General features: G+C 36.2%; 1 protein-coding gene across 1 annotated transcript in view; it reads right to left on the reverse strand.

The window, feature by feature from the left end:
• Window positions 1–763: 763 nt before the first annotated feature.
• Window positions 764–21,697, reverse strand: part of LOC134668696 (basic salivary proline-rich protein 1-like) — a 42,140-nt gene continuing 21,206 nt past the window's right edge. Inside the window, exon 3 of the mRNA XM_063526137.1 lies at window positions 764–3,061. Within this exon, the coding sequence (XP_063382207.1) occupies window positions 1,782–3,061 (1,280 nt within the window). The 3' untranslated portion in view covers window positions 764–1,781. The remainder of the gene's footprint in view (window positions 3,062–21,697) is intronic.

The following is a 21,697-nucleotide window of genomic DNA, read 5'->3' on the forward strand; positions in this document are numbered from 1 at the left end:
TCGGTTCATAGAATTCGGTTACAAAATTTCACGAGAATCGGTTAAGAATTGCGACCTGTAGAGGAGAACATCCGGACATACAAAAGCAAAACGCTCGAGTCAAAACGTAGACCTTCGCTTCGCTTCGGTCAAAAATAGGTGACGACATACTGTCCGCCGCGGGGTAGTCAAGCGCTTGACTACCTCTACCCTCCATAGGCTTGACCACTAGCCGTCGGTGGCGGGACGACTGTCACGTGTCATACAAAAAGTATTAGGCTGCATCATGCTCTAGGAACTGGTTCATCTTTTCTTTAGTAATCATCTCTATTATTTTTTATTTACAATAGAAGACGCTTAGGTGGACGCCGTATTGCTATGTTTGAATGCCGTGCCGGTCGCCGTCCACGGCCTGCGACATCAGTCCCCCCACAAGTGGACCGAGTGGACGTCGCGCGTGGCGGGTGAGCCGACTGGCGTACATACATTTACCAACATACTTAGTATGGGTTGGTATGGGCATCTGGCAGTCGAGAGCGGCGTCTGGTTAAAGGGACCGCAGCCTTAGTTTCAGTAGTTGATAGAATTTCTCTGTAACCTATATTCGAACACGCACTTAAATATTTGCGGTTATAACATTCATGTTTGATGATAGGTATAGATTTATTGAATCTGTAAATCCAAATGCAATGATTAAATTAATAAGTGAGGTAAGACATCTCACGGTTGCTAAAGAAGGAATACTTAAGGCATTAAAAAAAACTGAAAAAAAAAATACTTTAAATGCTCTCATAATATTTTATTGTATTTCTGATGTGTAATTACAAAATGATATCGGTACAAGATACCTACATTATTTTTTGATACTAAATAAATCTAGTTTTTAGTTTATGTGATTTTACTAGTAAAACGGTGCTAGCACCGACCAGGGGGCCGGTTTTTGGATTTCGACCGCTCGATTTAGTGTATTTCTTTCAATAATATTTCCAGGAACGCTCGAAATTAAAAAATTGGCCCCCAGGTTTGTTCGAAGTAGATGTATAAAAGTATTTTGATAAAAAAAGTTCAATAAATGTTTAAGAAAAGTACCTAATAAACACAAAATTTCAAGTCTCTGAACAATCTATACATATTAAAAAGAGTGTTCATATTACATTAAATGTCGGGTATATTTTATAAAGATTACCTAATGATTAATCTTATAATTACGAACACTAGATTTGGTAACTTTAGTTAAGGCACAGTAAGTTGCACCGTTTGGTTACTATAATTTCATTAATAAAACAAGAGTTAAAAGAAACAGACATTGTTAGTTTAGTAGATAAACAAAACTATAAGAGGAAGAATTTTGGAAGAAAATAAACTTATATTTATACTTAATTATACCTAGGTATAAGGTCTTAAAAACTAAACTTAAGCTAAAACATTAGGCAGCACCAACTTTATCGTTTGTCTAACTTTAATGCCCTGACACATTTACTTAATACATGATATCAGAAAAATAATATAGATCTATGAGTAGGTAATAAGTACCTACTATTAAGTACTTAGTACTTAATAATAATACTTAGTCTTGATATCCAAAGTAGCTCCAATATTATTTGTACAAATATCTGTAGTTGTGCGTCAAATGACGTTAATCCTCAGAATACTGGCTGGCTACAAATACAACATTATGGCAACTACTACTTACGTAGTTTTCACAACGCGACTACATTAAAAGTAACTTAACACTCTTAACAGCTCCAAGTCTCTCAATCTAGATAGGTAGGTACATTGTGTTACCAATAGATCGGGATGGCTCAATTTCTAGGTGGCAGGTACTCTCTGTTAGGTGGTTGTGGGTAGTTATCGTTGGAGGGACCCTGTGGTCTCCCGGTGTTTCCACCGGTGGGGAAGCTCGGACCAGTAGGTGCCCCCGAGGGATACCCTTGGAAGTTTCCAGTAGAAGAGCCAGGGTAACCCGACGGAGTTTGCGATCCTGGGTAGGATGACGTGGGTCCCTGCGGACTGCTAGAGCCTGGGAAACCAGAAGATGGACCCGTGCTCCCGGGATAAGAGGACGAAGGGCCTTGTGGTCCAGAACTACCAGGGTATGTCGGCGAAGACCCTTGCGGGGTACCGGGAAAGGACGAGGAAGGCCTTTGAGGAGTGCTGCCAGGGTAGGATGGTGTGCCTTGCGGACCGTTGCCGCCCGGGTAAGAAGATGAAGGACCTTGAGGGGCATTGCTACCCGGATACGATGACGAAGGACCTTGAGGGGTGTTGCCGCCAGGGTAAGGTGAGGAAGGACCTTGAGGACCAATGCTACCAGGGTACGAAGCTGAGGGACCTTGCGGAGCGTAGTCTTGTTGAGCAGAACCGGGTCTTGGGGATTCTTGGTAGAGATTTGCGTTCAACTCGTATAGACCAGGGGCAGAGTTGCAGTCGAACTGATTCCACCAAACGCAGACGAAGACTTGCTGGGAGAAGATGGTTCCGTTGGGGCAGAGGAAATCATAGGTTCTGTTGTTGGCGCACACGTGGAAGACTTGGCAGCGGGCCTCGACATCGGCGTAGTACCCCGGATAAGCCTGAGCATCGCATCTGAAGGACGTCTGAGGGATCTCGGTAAGGATGGGGTAGTCCCTGTCCGGTTCACCGGGGATAGCAGAGTAGTCTCCACCCTCGTAGGCGCCAGTGTCAGAGCCGAAACCGGTCCCAGAGGGTCCCGCGCCGGGCTGTCCCGGAACGTTCTGTGGCCCAGATGGGAAAGTGGGCTGAAATCCGGCACCACCTTGCGGTCTGGACTGCCCAGGTTGTCCTGGTCGTTGGCTAGACCCTGGAAAGCCTTGACTAGGGCCAGTAGGGTAGCTAGGAGATCCAGAAGGGAAGCCCGGGGTAGAACCGCCTGCAGTGCTGGGGTACTCGTCACGCTGAGGTCCATTGGGGGAAGATGGTGCAGTCGGAGAGCTGGGGTAGCCGCCAGAGCTTCCACCGGTTCCAGGGAAGCCGGGTCGATTCGGCGTAGTGCCCGATCCAAACGGTTGGTTCGGTTTGTTGTATTCGTAGCCGCTCTGGGCCAATGTAACTGCCAGTAACGCTGGAACAAGAAAAAATAGATTTAAGCACAATAGGTTCATTCAATTCAGTCTAGGTTCAATGGGCCGGTAAAAAGACACGTTTTGTCGGGAGATAAAGCAAATCTCTTCATCTAGCAGGAGACAATGTAATACATAATGTTATTTAAGAATGTATGGGGTCATGTGCAAAGTCACGAGATGGTAATCTTACAAAATTATACGCGTTAGACATTTTGAAAGACTGAATTGGGTATTATATACTGTGGACATAACTATATTTACATTGTATGATTGTTGAGATTGTCGACACTTGATGAAATGATGAATAATTAATTAACGCTGGATGTTTTGCATTTAATTACGACATATTAGGTCGAAATATTCTAGGTATAAAACCTTCATTGCACTTATACATTTTTTTTTATACCTACTTCATTGTATTTGCAATTAACTTAAATGGCTTGTATACTTATTAATTATTTACCAAATATCTATGTCGTATTCATTAAATTTAGTGCACACAGCAATGGGTTCGTGCGAACATAACATTGCTAAAAATCGTTACGCTTTGATAAAGCCCTTGAGCGCGTAAAACATTATGTACGCTGCATTATTATCTCAACATGTTGCTCATTAACATTTTTAAGCAAAGCCTTGATCTAAAAATATTAAAGTTAAACGGTTTGGTACCCAGTACCCGCACAATTAAAACTAAACTATTGTCCTAATCTCCCACGAATTAGTCGCCTTACAATGCATTTCGGGATCGCACGTTTTTGCCAATACCTTAACTTTAATATGGCCATTGTGCTTAATGTAACAATAAGATCGTCTGCATATTTGTCTAATATAGTTGTTTAATTGCTTCCGCTCGTATATTGTACGTAATTTCCGAGGTTTAATATTTAAATGGCCCGTATCTATTGCCATTAAAGCACGAGTTACTTAAAATGACATGATAGGTAGGTAAGTAAGATTTTCACTCATCTCTTTGGATATCATTAAAATCATAATCACTCACTTCCGTATTTTAATCTGACCAACATTAATAAGCTACTGTAAAAATATTAATATAATTACATTAAAATAAAAATATTATCAAGTATCATCAAACTGTATTATAAAGTACAAAATAAATATTAAAAAGCTGGCGATTGGGCAGATTAGGCTTATTATCTGAACTCACTGTTTTATTCCGAGTCTTCAGTTACTAATGTTACTATTGTTTTACTTTGTAATCGTACCTAATACTTATATGAAGATCAGCCTTGAATATACTCAAAATATTGGGAAATGAATTAGAGATTCACTAGATATGAAATAGTTAAGATATGTGACGTCCCACGACAAAAGGTAAATAAATAAATAAATAAAATAAAACCTTTTGCCGTGGAACGTCACATATTTTTACTATTTCATATCTACAGTTCGTTCTTTTTAGCATTAGAAAGAACTCCACAGAAGCAAGCGTGCAGTTTTTATCAGGCTCTTTAATTGTTAATAATTATTGAATTATCTAATGACTAATATTCGTCATTAGATAATTCAATAATTATTAACATATGCAATATAATTATCTAATGAATTAATATATAATTTACTTCAAATTATTACCGCTAAAAGTGCTGGTTTTGGAACCACACGCTTACTTCTGCGAAGTTCTTTCTAAAGCTAAAAAAAACGGACTATAGTGAATCTCTAATTCATTTTCCGAATCGAGCTATGTGTATTTAGTGACTTTTCACGATCAACGATGGGTACACCTGTTCTTTATATTATAAGCTCTTCGTATTATATATGTATGTTGGTAGGTTTTTTTTGTGATCCTGCACGGATAGGTTGAATTATAACTTGATGCATGTCATACTAGTTAATGGCAGGTACTTTTCGTAAAATAATCTTAGAAAATGTATTTATTTTAGGAATATAGGTAAATACAAATAAGTCTCCGTACCCCGTGTATAATTCAAGCAAAATTCTCAGACGCATGATTTTTACACCGCCGACCTCGACAAGCACGTGTACTGCACCAGCAGACAAACAATATTCAATCAAAACCGCCTAAATATAAAATTCAAATTCCTTTGCCACCTCTTGGCAAATAACACCGTAGTGTATCTGAATATAGAGATTTTATGATAATCAACCATAAAGTAATAAACATAGAGTTGAATATCGCTTTGTTCCTAAGTGTTCTCTGGACAATAGAATGAAGGAGATGGCATCGCGTGAGAGTGTTTCGCAAATGTCGGGAAATTGGCGAAGCTGCGGGGAACCAGCTCATCATTAATTGTACTAACGATACAGCCTGATAAGCCCCAATTTGCCGCATTCAATTATCAGTCCAAAAAGTCAAAGTCAGTCAGTCAGTATTGCTTAAGGACTTTTGTCGAAAAATAATTTTTGAGGATATTTGCCGTTTGATTGTGAATCGGTACCAAATGTGAATTGATGCACTCATTTATGAATCCTAATTGTCAATAATTAAAACACTGCTAGTGTGTGAATTTTGTCAAATTATGTTTTTGTCCTTGAATACTATGTTATGCTAATCAAAAAGTAACAATAACTTTATACACGAAAAATAAAAGGCGCTATAGTTTTGATTCCCACCAATCCTCTGACCTAGATTTCGTAAAGAGGCGTTTATGAAAATTTACATTTACCTAGTTGGAGCTGTCCAAATTAAGAAATGCCGATGGCGGTATTCGGGCATTTACCTACATTACCAAATAAGTATATATACGTATTGTTTATTGTGATGCCCCTTTGTATCTAAAATTAGATCTAGATCTAAGTAGATATATTTAGGTTCATTCTTTATTGTAAGTAGGTAACTAGCTAATTTACACGTCTTCGTACACAGCCTAATTTGGCCAAAACAAAATTGGGTAAGTTCTTTATCTAGCAAATGATTCTATTAACTGATAGGATCAGGCGATGGTAGTTTCGTGTGCGCAGATGAAACAGTTTTCAGTGAAGCAACTCTCCTTATGGCGCTTGTAATGAATTTTATTCAGTGGGTTTGCATAGCTCTCTTGCGATACGCCTGGCCTCTGTTTGAGGTGCACGCAAAATCGTATTAATTATGGCGCTCGCTTTTGTCACCCTATTTTCACTTTACCTGTATTTATTATACTTATACAGCGGGGAAATGCCGCCAGCATCCTTGGTACAATGCCTCATGGGCCTATTTTAGATTTAAGCTAGTTATTAATTTGAGTTTAGTTGTACCACTGTATATAGTAACAGCGCCAGTCATGGGACATTTAAGAGGAAATTTGGAGTATTTATGATATTTCCCTTATAAATATAAATGGTCTACCGCTTAGCGTGTTAAAAGATGAAAGTCCTATCCGTCTTTCATGTTTTAGGGGTGTTGTATCAAAGATACTGCAAGGAGTTTCCACATACTTAACAAATTAAAACTATGCTTTTTTTCTCCAGTCATGGACACCAAAGCTCCAGTAATGGGCCCCTGGTAATGGACGTGGATCCAGTAATGGGCCCCCTATAATGGACATTGCTCTATCAGTATAAAATATTGAAATGGGGAATAAGTTATGGCAAAAAAATCATTTTTTGGTATAAGCTTTTATTGCTGAATGTATTTTTCTCTTCCACAGCCAATTATTATTGTATTAGATCCATCGAGACAATTCTAATGGACCCAAACAAAATTAGTTAGGGTTTATTGCGATAAAGTTCCCATGGCCACCTTCTGTCTCCATCATCAGATCAGGTCCATGTTATCATAATATTGCATTATCATCCGATTTGCATACTTAATTACGTACTTACACAAAATTTCAACTGAATCGGAAATCGAAAAGTGGATCAAATTCAGCTACCAAGATTTGACCTACACTAACTAAAAGGGCAAGTTAAATAAAAGTTTGGAAAAACGATATTAATTTATCCGAAGTCCGAGAATACCTCCTGGTTGACATATTTCGTAACTACATTTTACTTCTGTATTGTTTAAAAACATGATATTATGGCATGGCAAGCATCATTATGTCAATTGTCCCATCATAGGAGGTATGCAGTTTTACAGCTCCTATAATGGGATTGGGCCAAATACCACTATTTTTTTACATCTGTGGAGTCACAACATAGTGTGTTGTATACCTTATCTCATGATAAATGCAATTAAAAAAGCACATTCTAGTTTTCATCAAGTATTAATTAATTAAAATTTGATAAATTAACTCACCTCTCTTAGCTAAGTTGTTAAGAATTCGTAGTGGTATTTTTTTTCAGTGACACGACAACTTTTGGGTTGACGCCAATTTCTTAAAAGATAACCGAATTTAATAAAAATTTAAACATAAACAGCTCTAGGACTCTTATTTATGATAAAAATATATCTAGTGTTTATAAACTACTTTTAGATACTTATTTTAGAGAAATTGTAGTTTTTTGTCCCATTACTGGTTCCACGTCCATTATAGGGTCCACTACTATATATGTAAATAAATGATTTATTATACTTATGTACATTAAATATCGCGAAATAAAATAGGTGCCTTTCAGAAAAACTAGCTTCTAGAATCTTTATTGTTGTTAATTTTTAAATAGGAGAAAAATATTTTGGGACAATCAACATACATCGACCCAAACTATCCCATACCTCTGCCATCCCAACAAACTAACCAAAACTTGTCTTGTAGGTACCTACTTACTATGGGAACTAGGTGAAGACATTGAAGTTACACTTACATACTTAGGTATACGCGTACCAAAACTCGAATTCAGTAAGCTTTGCAATTAGGGTCACTAACCAATTTTAAGTTTATTGTAGTGCAATATAGATGCAGCCAGATAAACGGTGTTTAGTTTGCAATTCGGATCGGCCTCACGTGACAGCAATTTAGTGCGAAGCTGGGAGCGATCGTTGATTGCCTCGTTCCCTGCAGCTTGGGAAACTTGACATTGGCGGTTGTGCAATGTCGTGATAATGATAAATTACTAATGACGGTTTATTCAAAATAGAAGAAAATTAAACTAGAGTCCGTGCTGAGTGCGGTTAGATGGCATTTTGGCAATAATGCGTTTATGCGAAGCTGGGAGCGATGTGCTAAACTAAATGACTGCGTTTTCTTAACATTGGCAGTTGTGCAATATTACGATAATGACAAATCACTACGCAAATCCATTCAAAACCGCTGAAGCCAACTAAAATCTGTCCATGAATGAATTGACACAATTTGGCAACCTCACATTTCTATTGAAATATGACATCGTTATCTTATGATGTTTTTTGTAATTTTTATTTTATAATAACTTGGATCAATTGATCATACACTCGCAGCACATTCATGCCGTAATTATTATAATATTTAAGAGGAATGAGTCTGAACGGTTTTGACATGCCCTTGGCGAGGAACAATTTGTCAAATTGACCTCCTCGCGTGTCTTACACAGATCTTCATTACCGCAAGCCACTAAGTGCGTTATTACAATAATTATCTAAGGGTCTCTTCCTTCATTGCAGGTACCTACAGGGTGTAATCGTTAAGTGTAGCCAGGCTATAATTCCGTAAATATAACAGATATCAGAAAACTTCAAATTGGTGTCGAAAGTGCGTTACCCAATGAGTAAAATTACATGAATAACTTTTTTTAAATAAAAGCAGAAATCTCCCAAACATTAACTTCAAACCCTCCCATACATTTAGTACGACGACTCACCCTGTATATAATAATCCGTACCTACATGATATTACGATGTATATATAGGTAAGTTATCACTAAATTAACATTAAAACATTTTGAATAGCAGCCGCAGGTAAAATTGACACGAGTGAAAACAAAGGACACTTATGAAGCCAATTTTTGGTTTAGAGTATTTTGGAGCAATGCGGTGATATGGTATCCTTTTGGCACTTAAAACCATTTTGGACTTTAGAGTTCATTAGAACTTACTTAAGTGTTATGGAAACGACAACTTAGAATGTCTGAATCCTTCATAAAATCAGAAGACATCATATCAAGGGGCGATTAAATATATTCTTCAATATTCAATACGCTATAAAAATGTTGTTCAAGTATTGTTTACACTTCACGGCTCCATTGTTTATATCATTTTGAACAATTAAACCGCCTATACGTATATTAAATTTTACGTAAGCGTCATTAATTGTTTTACTATCTCACCATTGTGAAAGGGTCATCGTTGGTCGTTTTGCATTGTTTTTTCACTGTTATAGGTGGTTACAGTCAACATAGTTCGCACATTGGGTCGAGGTCAAAGCCAGAATACTAACACCATATTTTAAATGTTCTTTTACATTAACACCCATACAACACGGGGACGAGTTGAGAAATATAATGATCGATATCGAGATAGTCAATTATCTAAAAGTTCCAATGCAATATTAAGATCGTTCGACGAACGTGCAAAGGTAGTCATTTTCACCGATTTCTTACAATCTTGCCGGTGACGAAATATAACTTAAGTGTGAATCTTTAACAACTTTTATGATTTCTATCTGGAAGATCTAAAGGTGGTTTTGGTTCGGCAAACTGTAATGATTCTAGCTCAGGGCACAGGAGATATGTTATTTAGTTTCTTAACGCCTAGAATGCCGGTTTGTAAAATCATTAAAATTAATAAAGTGACTTGAATCATTGGAGTAGATCTTTGAAAGATGATACTTGTAATAGTAGGACTGTACGAGTATGACCTAACTATTCATTAGGTTCTAAGAGGATTTTGCAAGATTTCAAGATTTGTGGAGTTTGCTTTATTGACTTTACTTAATTTACTTTCCTGAAATGATCGAGAATGGTGCATATTTTTGAAAGACCAGATGTTAAGGAAAAACTCAGTTTATCTATTTCAGATAGTATGGGGAAACGTTCCACGTTAGAAACAAACCAAACCGCCGCCACGCCAAAACCGCGTATATAATAAAAGGCTTAAGTATATTTCGAATTAAATAAACATACACCATTTTAATTTATTACGCTGAAGGCGTCTCGTGCTGAATCGTCACGAAATAGTACAACGAAACTAGGAAGCCAGACTTCAAACACCGCAAGCTTAAATGTGCAGTTGGCACCTAACCAGACCTGATTTCCTACATCTTTATTCATCAGGATATAAAGAGCAGTTTTAATTGGTAGCTGCGGTTGGGAGCGGCAGGGGTTTGGTTTGAAGACATACCTTGATAACGTGCGAAGACGTTCTGCCGCTACACTTTATGTCATTGTTGTGTAAGTTAGATTTTGTAAATGGTGTGCAATGGGAAATGCGATAGGACTGGGAATAATAGTCTGATGAGATTCACGTAATATATGCGTTTTAATTAGGCATCACATGCCTCTATCTCAATGATTATCTGTATACTATATCAGAGATGTAAGATTTTCTTTCAACCAATAGGTAATACCTACTACCTACACAGTGCGTACAGTGTTCTTAGGATACACAACATAAATAAAGAGGGAATTTCAAATAAAAAAGTAGGTACAAAACCGTAACTTTGACTCCTATCTACATAAAATTGCGACATGGCTATTCAAAACCGCATGTTTTTCTTTTAATTGGATTAAGTCGTTTGCATATTACGTTCCAATTTCATTAAAATTAGGAACCCAAGGTCCAAACCCAAGACAACGTCCAAACATCAAGTTTAGGTACTGTATGTATAGGGACTGATCATGTGCAGTACAAATTATTATGAAACTTGGCAATGCAGAAGTGCTGAGCGTCATGTTATTTGCTGCTGCTCAATTGGTCACGAGGATGAAGCCTGCTTGTAAATTGTGCGGAATTGTACATAATTGGGTGATTAAATGTTTAGCTTTATGATTTAGTAGAATAACAACAAACATTATTAGGGAATATGGCTAAAGGAACCCATACACACGGAATAATCTAGCAGATAATTTGGTGGTACTAGTGTTCGACATGCTAATGCCCAATAGATGACACCCTCCTGTCTCCTCTATTGACAATTGACATGTACTGGATACCACCTTAGATACTTAGGTCCTAAAAACTCGTAAGCAAAGTAAGCTTCGAATACTATTCATTCCTCTAAATAAAGGTAAGGTAGAAGTACTAGTGCTCGACGCTGCACTAGTATTCGACATGGGCACTTTATGTCAAAGTGACAAGGATTAGATTTGAATACAGAAAAATCTGCGCCGTTCAAATTTAATCCTTGTCACTTTGACATAAAGTGCCCATGTCGAATACTAGTGCAGCGTCGAGCACTGGTACATCTACCTTACTTTAAGTATTTTTTATAAGGTGTAGTGACAACAGGTTCAGGTAAGGTAAACCTAGTGCTCGACATGCTAATGCCCAAATTGCCCAATAGATGACACTTCTATTGACAACACCGTGACAAAGACTAAGTTTAAATACGACATATAACACATACATAAGACTGGGATATAAGACTCGACATATAAGACTGGGATAGCAAGCACTCGGATGTCTGTCTGAGACTATGTCTCTGAACTCTGAAGGTTACAATGACGGAAATGATGTTTCATTATTTTAAAGAATAATATCCCGACATTATCTGTGAATATGATTTTATAATAAGGCGTTGCTAATTTTAATGAAGGGCTTACTTCCTTTACCAATTATTAGAGTATTGTACAATTCTACACAACCTCTTTATTGTTAAAGAATAATTTACTTTAGCATAACGTAGTTTTGTGCCTGATTACAAGGATAATATAATTTTAGTTATAAAAAAGTTAGTTAGTTTAGTGGTCTTTGGTGTCGGAGGCCAAGATCCACTTCGGATCGTTGCGCCACAGCAGTAAGTAAGTAAGTATAAAGATCTACGGTCTCTACAGAAGTACCTATTTCCCATCGCTGATAATAATCGATTCACGATCCAAAAGTCTAAATGTATTCTTAATGTTGTATTCGTTCCTAAACTCCAAATTGGTCCTAATGACTAACTGGACATTGTACGGTGACCTTTAAAACAATCAAGTGAAAACGAATTATTGGGACTGTTCTGACATTTTGAGATAACTGTCGTATCGTACCTACCTTTTGTTAAAAGTTGGAAACTTGAAACCCAAAGATACCTTGTAATAGTATAATTTACCTATAACTAAATCAAAGGTACTTGCACTACAGAGGGTACCTATTGCATTTGCAGTATTGTCTATAGTAATAGCGAACATGGAGGCCAAATTTGAACCCATTACCACTTATATTAAAAGTATGAAGTTTTTAAAAATAGGCAAGCTTAAGAACCGGGCCTTTTTTGGTACAGGTACCTTACGTGCAGTATTTTGCACGTAAGATTGCCAAATAAATTCTAATTTTAATTTGCTTACATAACTAAGGCCTGATTCGAATTCAATCTGCCAAATTGAAAACCCTATTAATGGTACTGAAGCTAGCTGAATCAAGATTTGTTTTTCCATAATTTATTGAAAATTTGTTTAAAAATTGTTATTTATAAGTAAATTCATCATTTTCCATTTCTTCCCGCTCCTGTCGTTAGTTTTGTTGTATGCCCTCCATCATACATCCGACAGTGTTTTTTGACAGTTTCTTAGTTTGAGTCCTATCAAGAACAATGTTTATTTTGAAATATTATATTGCATATACAGGGCGTCCCACGGCGATGCCACATGGAGGGAAAGTACCTTAAATATCATAGATAGCATATTTTGCTGAAAGAAGACTTCATTTTATTTTTAAAACTTAGTTAAATTGCATTCATACTTTTTTAATTTTTTTTGAAAAAATATGTATGGAAAAAAATTATCGCGTCATTGGAGGAAAAGTACCTCAATAATTGTAAATGAACATCTTACTGAAAGAAGACATTATTTCGATTTAAAAAAGCAAGTTGAATTGCATTTTAAATAATTTCATGGTTAAACCGGGAATCGAACCCGCTACACGAGAAAAAAAATACCTTGTAGTTAGCTTTGTCATACCGATCGAAAGGCTTCAATGTGAGAATTATTTTTTTGGTACAAGGTATTTTTTTTTTCTCGTGTAGCGGGTTCGATTCCCGGTTTAACCATGAAATTATTTAAAATGCAATTCAACTTGTTTTTTTAAAACGAAATAATGTCTTCTTTCAGTAAGATGTTCATTTACAATAATTAAGGTACTTTTCCTCCAATGACGCGAAAATTTTTTTCCATACATTTTTTTTCAAAATAAATTAAAAAAGTATGAATGCAACTTTACTAAGTTTTAAAAATAAAATGAAGTCTTCTTTCAGCAAAATATGCTATCTATGATATTTAAGGTACTTTCCCTCCATGTGGCATCGCCGTGGGACGCCCTGTAGTTTTTGTTGTTTTAACGAACTAATTCCTTGGACACTCCACTCCATACCGTTCAATAGGTCAATACTGTGGGACTTTGTTGAATCAAGTTTTTTGGTCCGATTTCGAGGGTACTGGCTTAAGCATGCTGATTGCCTCATAAACATCGTGGATCATCTCCAAATATTATCAAAGTAATATTGGAAATCCGCATTATTAAACTAAAGCTGCGAACCGTTTCTTTTAGTGATGTTGGTGTCGATTTCTCTGTCGAAAAGTAACCAATGCCCGGTAACTGACACCACATCGACGAAATTCCTGATACGCCAGATATTTGAAGATATGTCTAGATCCTCATTGTTTCATGGATATTGCAATGAAATTACCTTTCAGTATTGGTATAATATTAGGTAACAGGTTATGTTGGAAATTAGTTATGTGCAAGTTTCTTCCATACTTATCAAGTTTTTGACAGCAATTTGGCGCCTAATTAAAAAGACGGCGGCGTTTATTTGATTTTTTTGATCATCTTAGAATTGATAAAAAAAAATTTTTTTGGTATAATAATTTTGTGATTCTGATAATTATAATGTCGTAGTGTATATATAAAGTAAGCTAGAAAATATCCAAGAAAAATCACTCTGAATTTGTCAAATTTGTTTCGAATCAGGCCTTATCACACTTTAGAGCTGTCTGCTTAAATAAGATATATAATAGAAAGGTAGTTATATGAACCAAAAGTTACACATACACATAGGTCATATAATTTATGCTCTTCCGTAAACCTATGTATATGGATTTCAATTAATCTACGACAGATAATGTGGAAAACTTTGGATGTCGGAATCTTTATGGAAACTATGCCATGCGACACCCATGTAACCGAAGTCACCGGGTTAAATTATACTATACATCACCCACTGATTAGATTCCTTTAGAGAAAATATATCATCAATCAGAAGGAAAAGTCTTAGGTGTTTGTAAATCATTGTTTTTAGCAGAAAAAAAGCATTTCAAATGGCTCCGTAAATATGGCTTGACAATATAAACTCTCATTTAAAATCGATTTTATTCTCAATAGCAAATTTCTGATGACTGAGGATAATGGAGGTTTGAGCCTGACCTACTTCATTTATTGATTAGGTATACCTTGTATGTTTTTATTTGAAGTTTCTTTATTTTCTGTTTGATAAATTACTAGATATTCAGAAGGACTGATTTAATTCAACATTTCTCTCTTTCAGTAAAAATACATTTCTCAGAAATCATACATCTTTCGTACTTTTCAGGCAGCGTTCCCAAGATGAGTTGCACGCTTACCAGATACTTATCGTTGGTTATTGAGGTCGCAAAACTATATTCATTAATCAGTTTCGGATTGCCCATCGCACGGCGCTCGTATATAATCAGCAATGAGACGCCGCGGTCGCAACCGTTGCACTACGGGTTAATAATATTGACGTAGCGTTTCTTGCCTATAATTCCCATCTTGCGGAGAAGGCTCAGGAAAACTAGTATGAGTGTGATCTTCCATTATAAGTATAATACACCTAGTAAGTGGATCTCGACTTCATATTGGGTTACCGAAAAACTACTACCTAATACCTACCTAAATCGAATAGCGGCAGGTAAATAAAGGGTAGGTACATACTTAATACATATATGAGAAAAACTCTCCAGCTATTTTAGACTAGATTTATTTATTATGGGAGTAAGTCAAATCTATTAAACATAGAACTTATCTTCAATAGAACATTAAAACGATACCTAATAAGATAAGATAAATTACACGCATGCATTGTTCAGCTCTAGTCAAACAATTGTTTTTAGGTGCAGTATTTTTTCCCAATGTAGTTAAAGTTAATACATCACACATTAATGGTGTAATTATATTATGTATAATAATTTTGCGATATACTTATACTAACTATGCACGTTTTTCTTTATTACATACGGTGCAACCGGCTTTAAGCACATAATTCTAATACCGTAATCTTCTAGTACTAATACTTAACCTAAAATGCATCATTGTCGAAGCAATGAGCCGTTGATTATATGAAGATATACCTACTTATTTGCTTTAAACTTCTACCAAGCATTTAAAGATTTAAGATAATGCTTAGCATTGTATTCTAAAGTGCATAGAAATATTTTTCTTTTCTTACAGTACCGATTTACCTATTACTAGTTCAATGATTTATATTTATATTTGGTCTGATTTTATGGGTAGGGTTACTAAGCATGGATCATACATGGCGTCTCAAGGAAATAATGCATTTATAGTAAAGTTGAATCAAACTCGGTGCATTTCTCACTCTACGAACTTTACAGTCTTTTTAGGGTTCCGTACCCAAAGGGTAAAACGGGACCCTATTACTAAGACTTCGCTGTCCGTCCGTCCGTCCGTCCGCCCGTCCGTCTGTCACCAGGCTGTATCTCACGATCCGTGATAGCTAGACAGTTGAAATTTTCACAGATTATGTATTTCTGTTGCCGCTATAACAACAAATACTAAAAACAGAATAAAATAAAGATTTAAATGGGGCTCCCATACAACAAACGTGATTTTTGACCAAAGTTAAGCAACGTCGGGAATGGTCAGTACTTGGATGGTTGACCGTTTTATTTTTTTGCTTTTTTTTGTTTTTTTTTTGCATTATGGTACGGAACCCTTCGTGCGCGAGTCCGACTCGCACTTGCCCGGTTTTTTCCATACCACCGTTCAATGCAGTAAACTAACTATGCGTGAACAAGTCGTGATTACCTAAATAAGATCTACAAATTGTCAAATAAGAATGTTTTTGTTAGTACACGTCTTCTATTAATATAAGCCTTTTTGTGTTTAGGCGGCGCGGCGGCATTGCGAGATGCAGGAGTGTTGGTAATCGTAACGGTGGGTGATGTGTGGCCCGCAGGCTGTAGGCCAGATTCCATACGGTAGCCAAGATGTGTAATACTAATATAAAACTGCTGCTTATACATATTTATGTACCCACCCTGAACATAATCCTAGATAGAACCTGTATTTTAGCTGGCTGACTTTTATAAGAGAGCCAGCAGTGGCCTTTTGTCAAACCGCATGGAAGGTATAGTACCAACACCCTACGTGCTGAAGAAAATATTGATTACGTCTACGAATTAATTTAACTTCCCTGCAAAATATGTTCGAAACACAATGATTAGATTAGATTAGATTATTTATTTCGTGAAATAAATTACAGTACAACTTTGCCTAAGCCAAAATTATAAGAAACAAAGAATGTTTATTTATATTATTTATTTATCACGCTTCCCGCTGTATTGCAAGTTTAACTTCAATCTATTATTCTACTGTAACATAAAAGCTCAAGGACTTATTTACAACAAAACCGCATTTGCACGCTTGCATGGGTTATACTGTATTAATGAGCCATAGACTTTATAATATAATAGAGACGGTGTCAAAGCAAGCTGTCACTGTTGCCACTTTTGTTTAGTGTTACGATTAACAATTTAACACCACCTTGCTGTAGCCATGTCGATAAAGTCATATCGATAAACTATCGACATTTCTTACAATTTTAATTTTACTTCAAAGGTTTGCCGATATCTAAAATGAACAATAACGCTTTTATTCTTTATTGTGGTTATCAGATCACAATTTTATCGTCACGCCCCAGCAGGGAACAAAGGGAAAGTTCAGATATTTAATTAAAATACATAAATACCTACTAAGATATGTGTTCCGCAATAATTGAAATATTTTATTATATTCTAATATATTTGTTATTCATTAGCATCTATCTATCTATCTATCATCCCTAAAAGAGCACACATACATGTTTTTACGCACACATACACAGCCTGGATGCATCAAAAAAGGCAACACTTGATTTGAAGTTCACCTTGTCAACAGTATGGTTGTCCTTTTTTGACACATGGCATTTTTAAAATAGCAAGGAGAGAGAAATTATACTAGTTGCTGCGCCGTCAAAGATAACAGAAAGCGTAGGGGCCTTGTACTGAGCGGTATTAATTATAGGTCAAACTATAATATCTACGTTAATAGGTATAGGTACAGTGTTGGCCCTAGATCTTGTCTCACTCCATAATTTTTATCTCCAATAATAATGAATCAAATTACGCGTACAATCTTAGCATTGTAATCAAGACAAATTTAATCGTCCCAGCAAATGGTTTTCTAACAAAAAAATACATTTAATTAAAAAGTATTGCTTAGCACTTTACCGACGTGTCTCATAATTGGTTTGAGAAAGCGACAGTTCTGAGAATGCAAACACCCACGGCATTAAACTGCCAAATTATTTCATTCGGACGGGATTATACGTCAATCTAATGTTGTTGCTTAGAACGATTTTTTTATGTAACTTGTAACACAAGGTACTGAAGACCTCTTACACTGAGCCAGAATAAGTAATACTGAGCTTTATTAAGATGATAGTGGACCGCTTCACCGCACAAATGAAGTTCCAATTTCCCTCAAAAGTTAGGAGCGAAACACAAATTCCATATCAAGTTTTAATTAAACATCAAAATGCGTAAAAATATTTGTATATTGTTAATATCTAGAGTGTAAAATGGAGACTACGTTTGTATACAGAAGCGGTCACGTGACGTCATCCCCTTTCCTCTTAATCTAAATCAGTGTACATAATTTTATGAAAAAAAACTTTAAATGAAAATTCATTCAATTCGGAGAATGCAACAGTCACGTGTCATGCGTAAGTTACTGTGTGGTCGCTCTTTGACCCTGTCATTAAGGGTAATATTGACAAGATTATTGACATGATTCGTGTGCTCACATAATTGATATTGCTTTCCCGTCCTCGCATGTTCCGACCATAAGGAAATCAATTCATTTTGTTTACTTTTCTCTTTAAAATTTACTTGAACACCGAAAAGATAAAGCAAATAGTTGACCCATTTGACACATTTCAGAAGAAGGTCAGTTCTGTAGACAATACAATAAAAGATAATGACCCGGGTACCTACAGACATATATCATTTTTTCTTGTTTGAGTCTCAAGTACTGAAAAAATTTACCCCGCTTGTAAGGGTGTGGGTTGTGGCTTAAAAAATAACTTTTGAAGAACTATTTCGTTTAACCTAAGATACCTAGCTCAATATAAATAGCCTATAAGTAAATAAGTTATGATTAATAATGATGTCAAACATTACTTATTAGTGAGACAGCAAGCAGTAGGTTATTAAGAATAGAAATAAAATAATTAGGTACAAATCATAAAGATAACATATGTCTCACGAGTAATAAAATGACATTGTAGTGTATTGTAACCATATTGTAACATAGTATTGTAGTCAGAGATGCGAAAAATACTTTATGAAAAGTATTTAAATACAAAATACAAATACTTCCTTGATAATACTATTTCAAATGCAAAATACAAAATATTTTTTGAATTTGTATTTAAATACAAAATACGAAATAGGTATTTTCAAAATACTTTTTTAAAATACAAATACTTTTCGATATAAGGTACTCTGAGTAGTGAATACCTAGTCTGAATTAAAAAGTATTACTCGGAATTTCCAAGTTGAAAAGACTCTCTTTATTCTTTGAAATCAATCCTCTATCTAAAGTGTAAATTTCTAGTTGTTTGCTCATATTAACCGGTAGGATTTAGGTATGGATGATGGTTTTTATGGGCCAACTTTTAAAGCATTAATTTGTAATGTTTCACAGCTAGTATAATGCCTCTCGTTAGTGTGATAAAAACGTCTCGTTTGTGTTTCACCAGGGCAGAAAAGTTTGTTCTCCTCTCGTGCCTTGAAACCCTCCCAACACTCAAGATTCCACTTTTTTAACCACTCGCTACGCTTGTGGTCATGTGCGACGTTACTAAACAGATTCAACAGTTCCATGTTAAAAGAATGACAGAGTTGCCAGGATTGTAACATCAGAAGAGATTGTAACTCCTACCTACACTACTTACCTACTACCTACTATAAAGTATTTTGTATTTTGAAAATAGAAAATAGGTCCCAAAAACTATTTCAAATAAAATACAAAATAGTTTTCTTCAAAAGGTATTTAAATACAAAATACAAAATAGGTATTTTGCATTTTGTATTTGCATTTTAAATACAAGTATTTCAAATAAGTCACATCTCTGATTGTAGTATTGTCGCGATAACATTTGACAAAATGAAATAGTCATAAAAATTAGAGGCCAGTAACATTATTAAGAGTTAAGCTTAGCTTTAAGACTTAATTAGCGACCCGTCCCGGCTGCGCACAGGTTACACAAAACCATAAAAAATTATACAACCTACACCTAAACCTTCCTCAAGATCACTCTATTGATAAAGAAAACCGCATGAAATTGAAAATCCGTTTAGTGCCTAGTTATCGAGTTTATCGCGAACATACACACAGACAGACGCGGTGGGGGACTTTGTTTTATAAGGTGTATAAAGTCGCGATTACTTGGTGAACCAAAAAATAAGATATAGGTATTGGTATTTATGTGTTATTTTTAATACTGTTACCTAATTATATGTAATGCGAAAGTAACAGGCGTGTCTGGGGTTACGGTTATTTTGATCAACGATCTGCGTCGACACTAATTAGTCTCAGTGAAGCAACATGATTAATTATACAAATCATATGCAAATCTCTCCGTTAATATTTTAGCCAGGATATGCTCATCTAGCACACCATTATACAATGCAAAAAGTATTATTATGTTAAAACTGGTAATAAACGCTGTCTATGTAAGTACGTGAAGTTACATGATTTTGATTAGCTGTGCAACATTTAACTTTTGGGGTACCCTAGTGTATTAGCGTTAGCCGGTAATTACACGTCATACACACATACACTCGCGAGCCAAGAAACGTAATCATTTCACATTTTCGGTTTCTTCGCTCAGTCACTTTTCTAATTTTCATGCAAAAAATATCCAGAAGAAATTAGGAGAAATAAACCTATTAAAAACACCAGCAAGCCTATTATGGATCGCTTTATCCACATTTATCCAGGTGATAAAACATACTGTCACTTTTTAACTCTTAGTAGAAGAGCCGGCCGCAAATTTTCTAACCGACTTGATACCACGATGAAATACACAATGGGAAACCATAAAAGTGATGCTAAGTCCGAATTCGATAGTCTGCCACGGCGGAACTTGCCGAAAGTACGAAAAAGAAGGCCACTTCCGGTGCGAAAAAAGGGGGCTGATTTAACCCATCTGATACCGAAATAATAATTATGGCAGCAGTTAGAAATTTACATGTAGACACATAAAAGCGAAGTCTGCCAGTATTTTTTTAGCCGGAAGTGCTTGGCAGACGCTCTCAAAGGTGGCCAACGGGACCCCTAATTTAACCCATCTGATACCACCATGAAACCAATTCCAGTCGGTAGGTATGAACCCTCATGTCAGGAATATATAAGTCTGCCAAGGCTATTCCTGCCGAAACACCTTGGCAGACGAGATTATGTAAGCAAGGTCGGCATCGGTTACCCTACACTAACCCATCTGATACCACCATGAAACCAATTCCAGTCAGTAGGTACGAACCCCCATTTTAGGAATATATAAGTCTGCCAAGGTTTTTCCTGCCGAAACACCTTGGCAGACGAGATTATAAGCAAGATGACCATCGGTTACCGTACACTAACCCATCTGATACCGCCATGAAACCAATTCCAGTCGGTAGGTATGAACCCTCATTTCAGGAATATATAAGTCTGCCAAGGCTTTTCCTGCCGTAACACCATGGCAGACGAGATTATGTAAGCAAGGTCGGCATCGGTTACCCTACACTAACCCATCTGATACCACTATGAAACCAATTCCAGTCGGTAGGTATGAACCCCCATTTTAGAAATATATAAGTCTGCCAAGGCCTTTCCTGCCGAAACACCTTGACAGACGAGATTATGTAAGCAGCATCCGCATCCGAGGGATCCGTATTTTGGAATTATACAGATTACGGACATTATTAATAGCTGTAGGCTTATTTATTACTTTATGATGATACATATTTGTATATTATTATGTTATTAATAAAATATATTTATAATTTATTAAACCTAAACTTAATACATCGGGAATTCATTACCTGCTTACGGCAGTAGTAGGGATTAGTGGGTGAGTTCTGGCTCACTGAGCCAGGCCAACAGTCCTTCCCCCTTTTTTCCCTTGTTGAGACCCTGCAACCTTGCCTTGAACCCAAACTAATGTCATTGTAGCTCGAATCTAACCTAATCTATTTTTATTGCTTTTAAAATATTTCAATTATCTACTTTTGCAAAGTTAAATGTTGTAATCTCTTTTTCGCAAAATGGAATTTTAATTTGACTTTAATGTATGTGCAGTTTACTTAGTAATTGGGTTTAAAGATATAAAAACACACATTTT

This window comes from Cydia fagiglandana, chromosome 1 (genome assembly GCF_963556715.1).
Source record: "Cydia fagiglandana chromosome 1, ilCydFagi1.1, whole genome shotgun sequence".
Taxonomy (NCBI): Eukaryota; Metazoa; Arthropoda; class Insecta; order Lepidoptera; family Tortricidae; genus Cydia; species Cydia fagiglandana.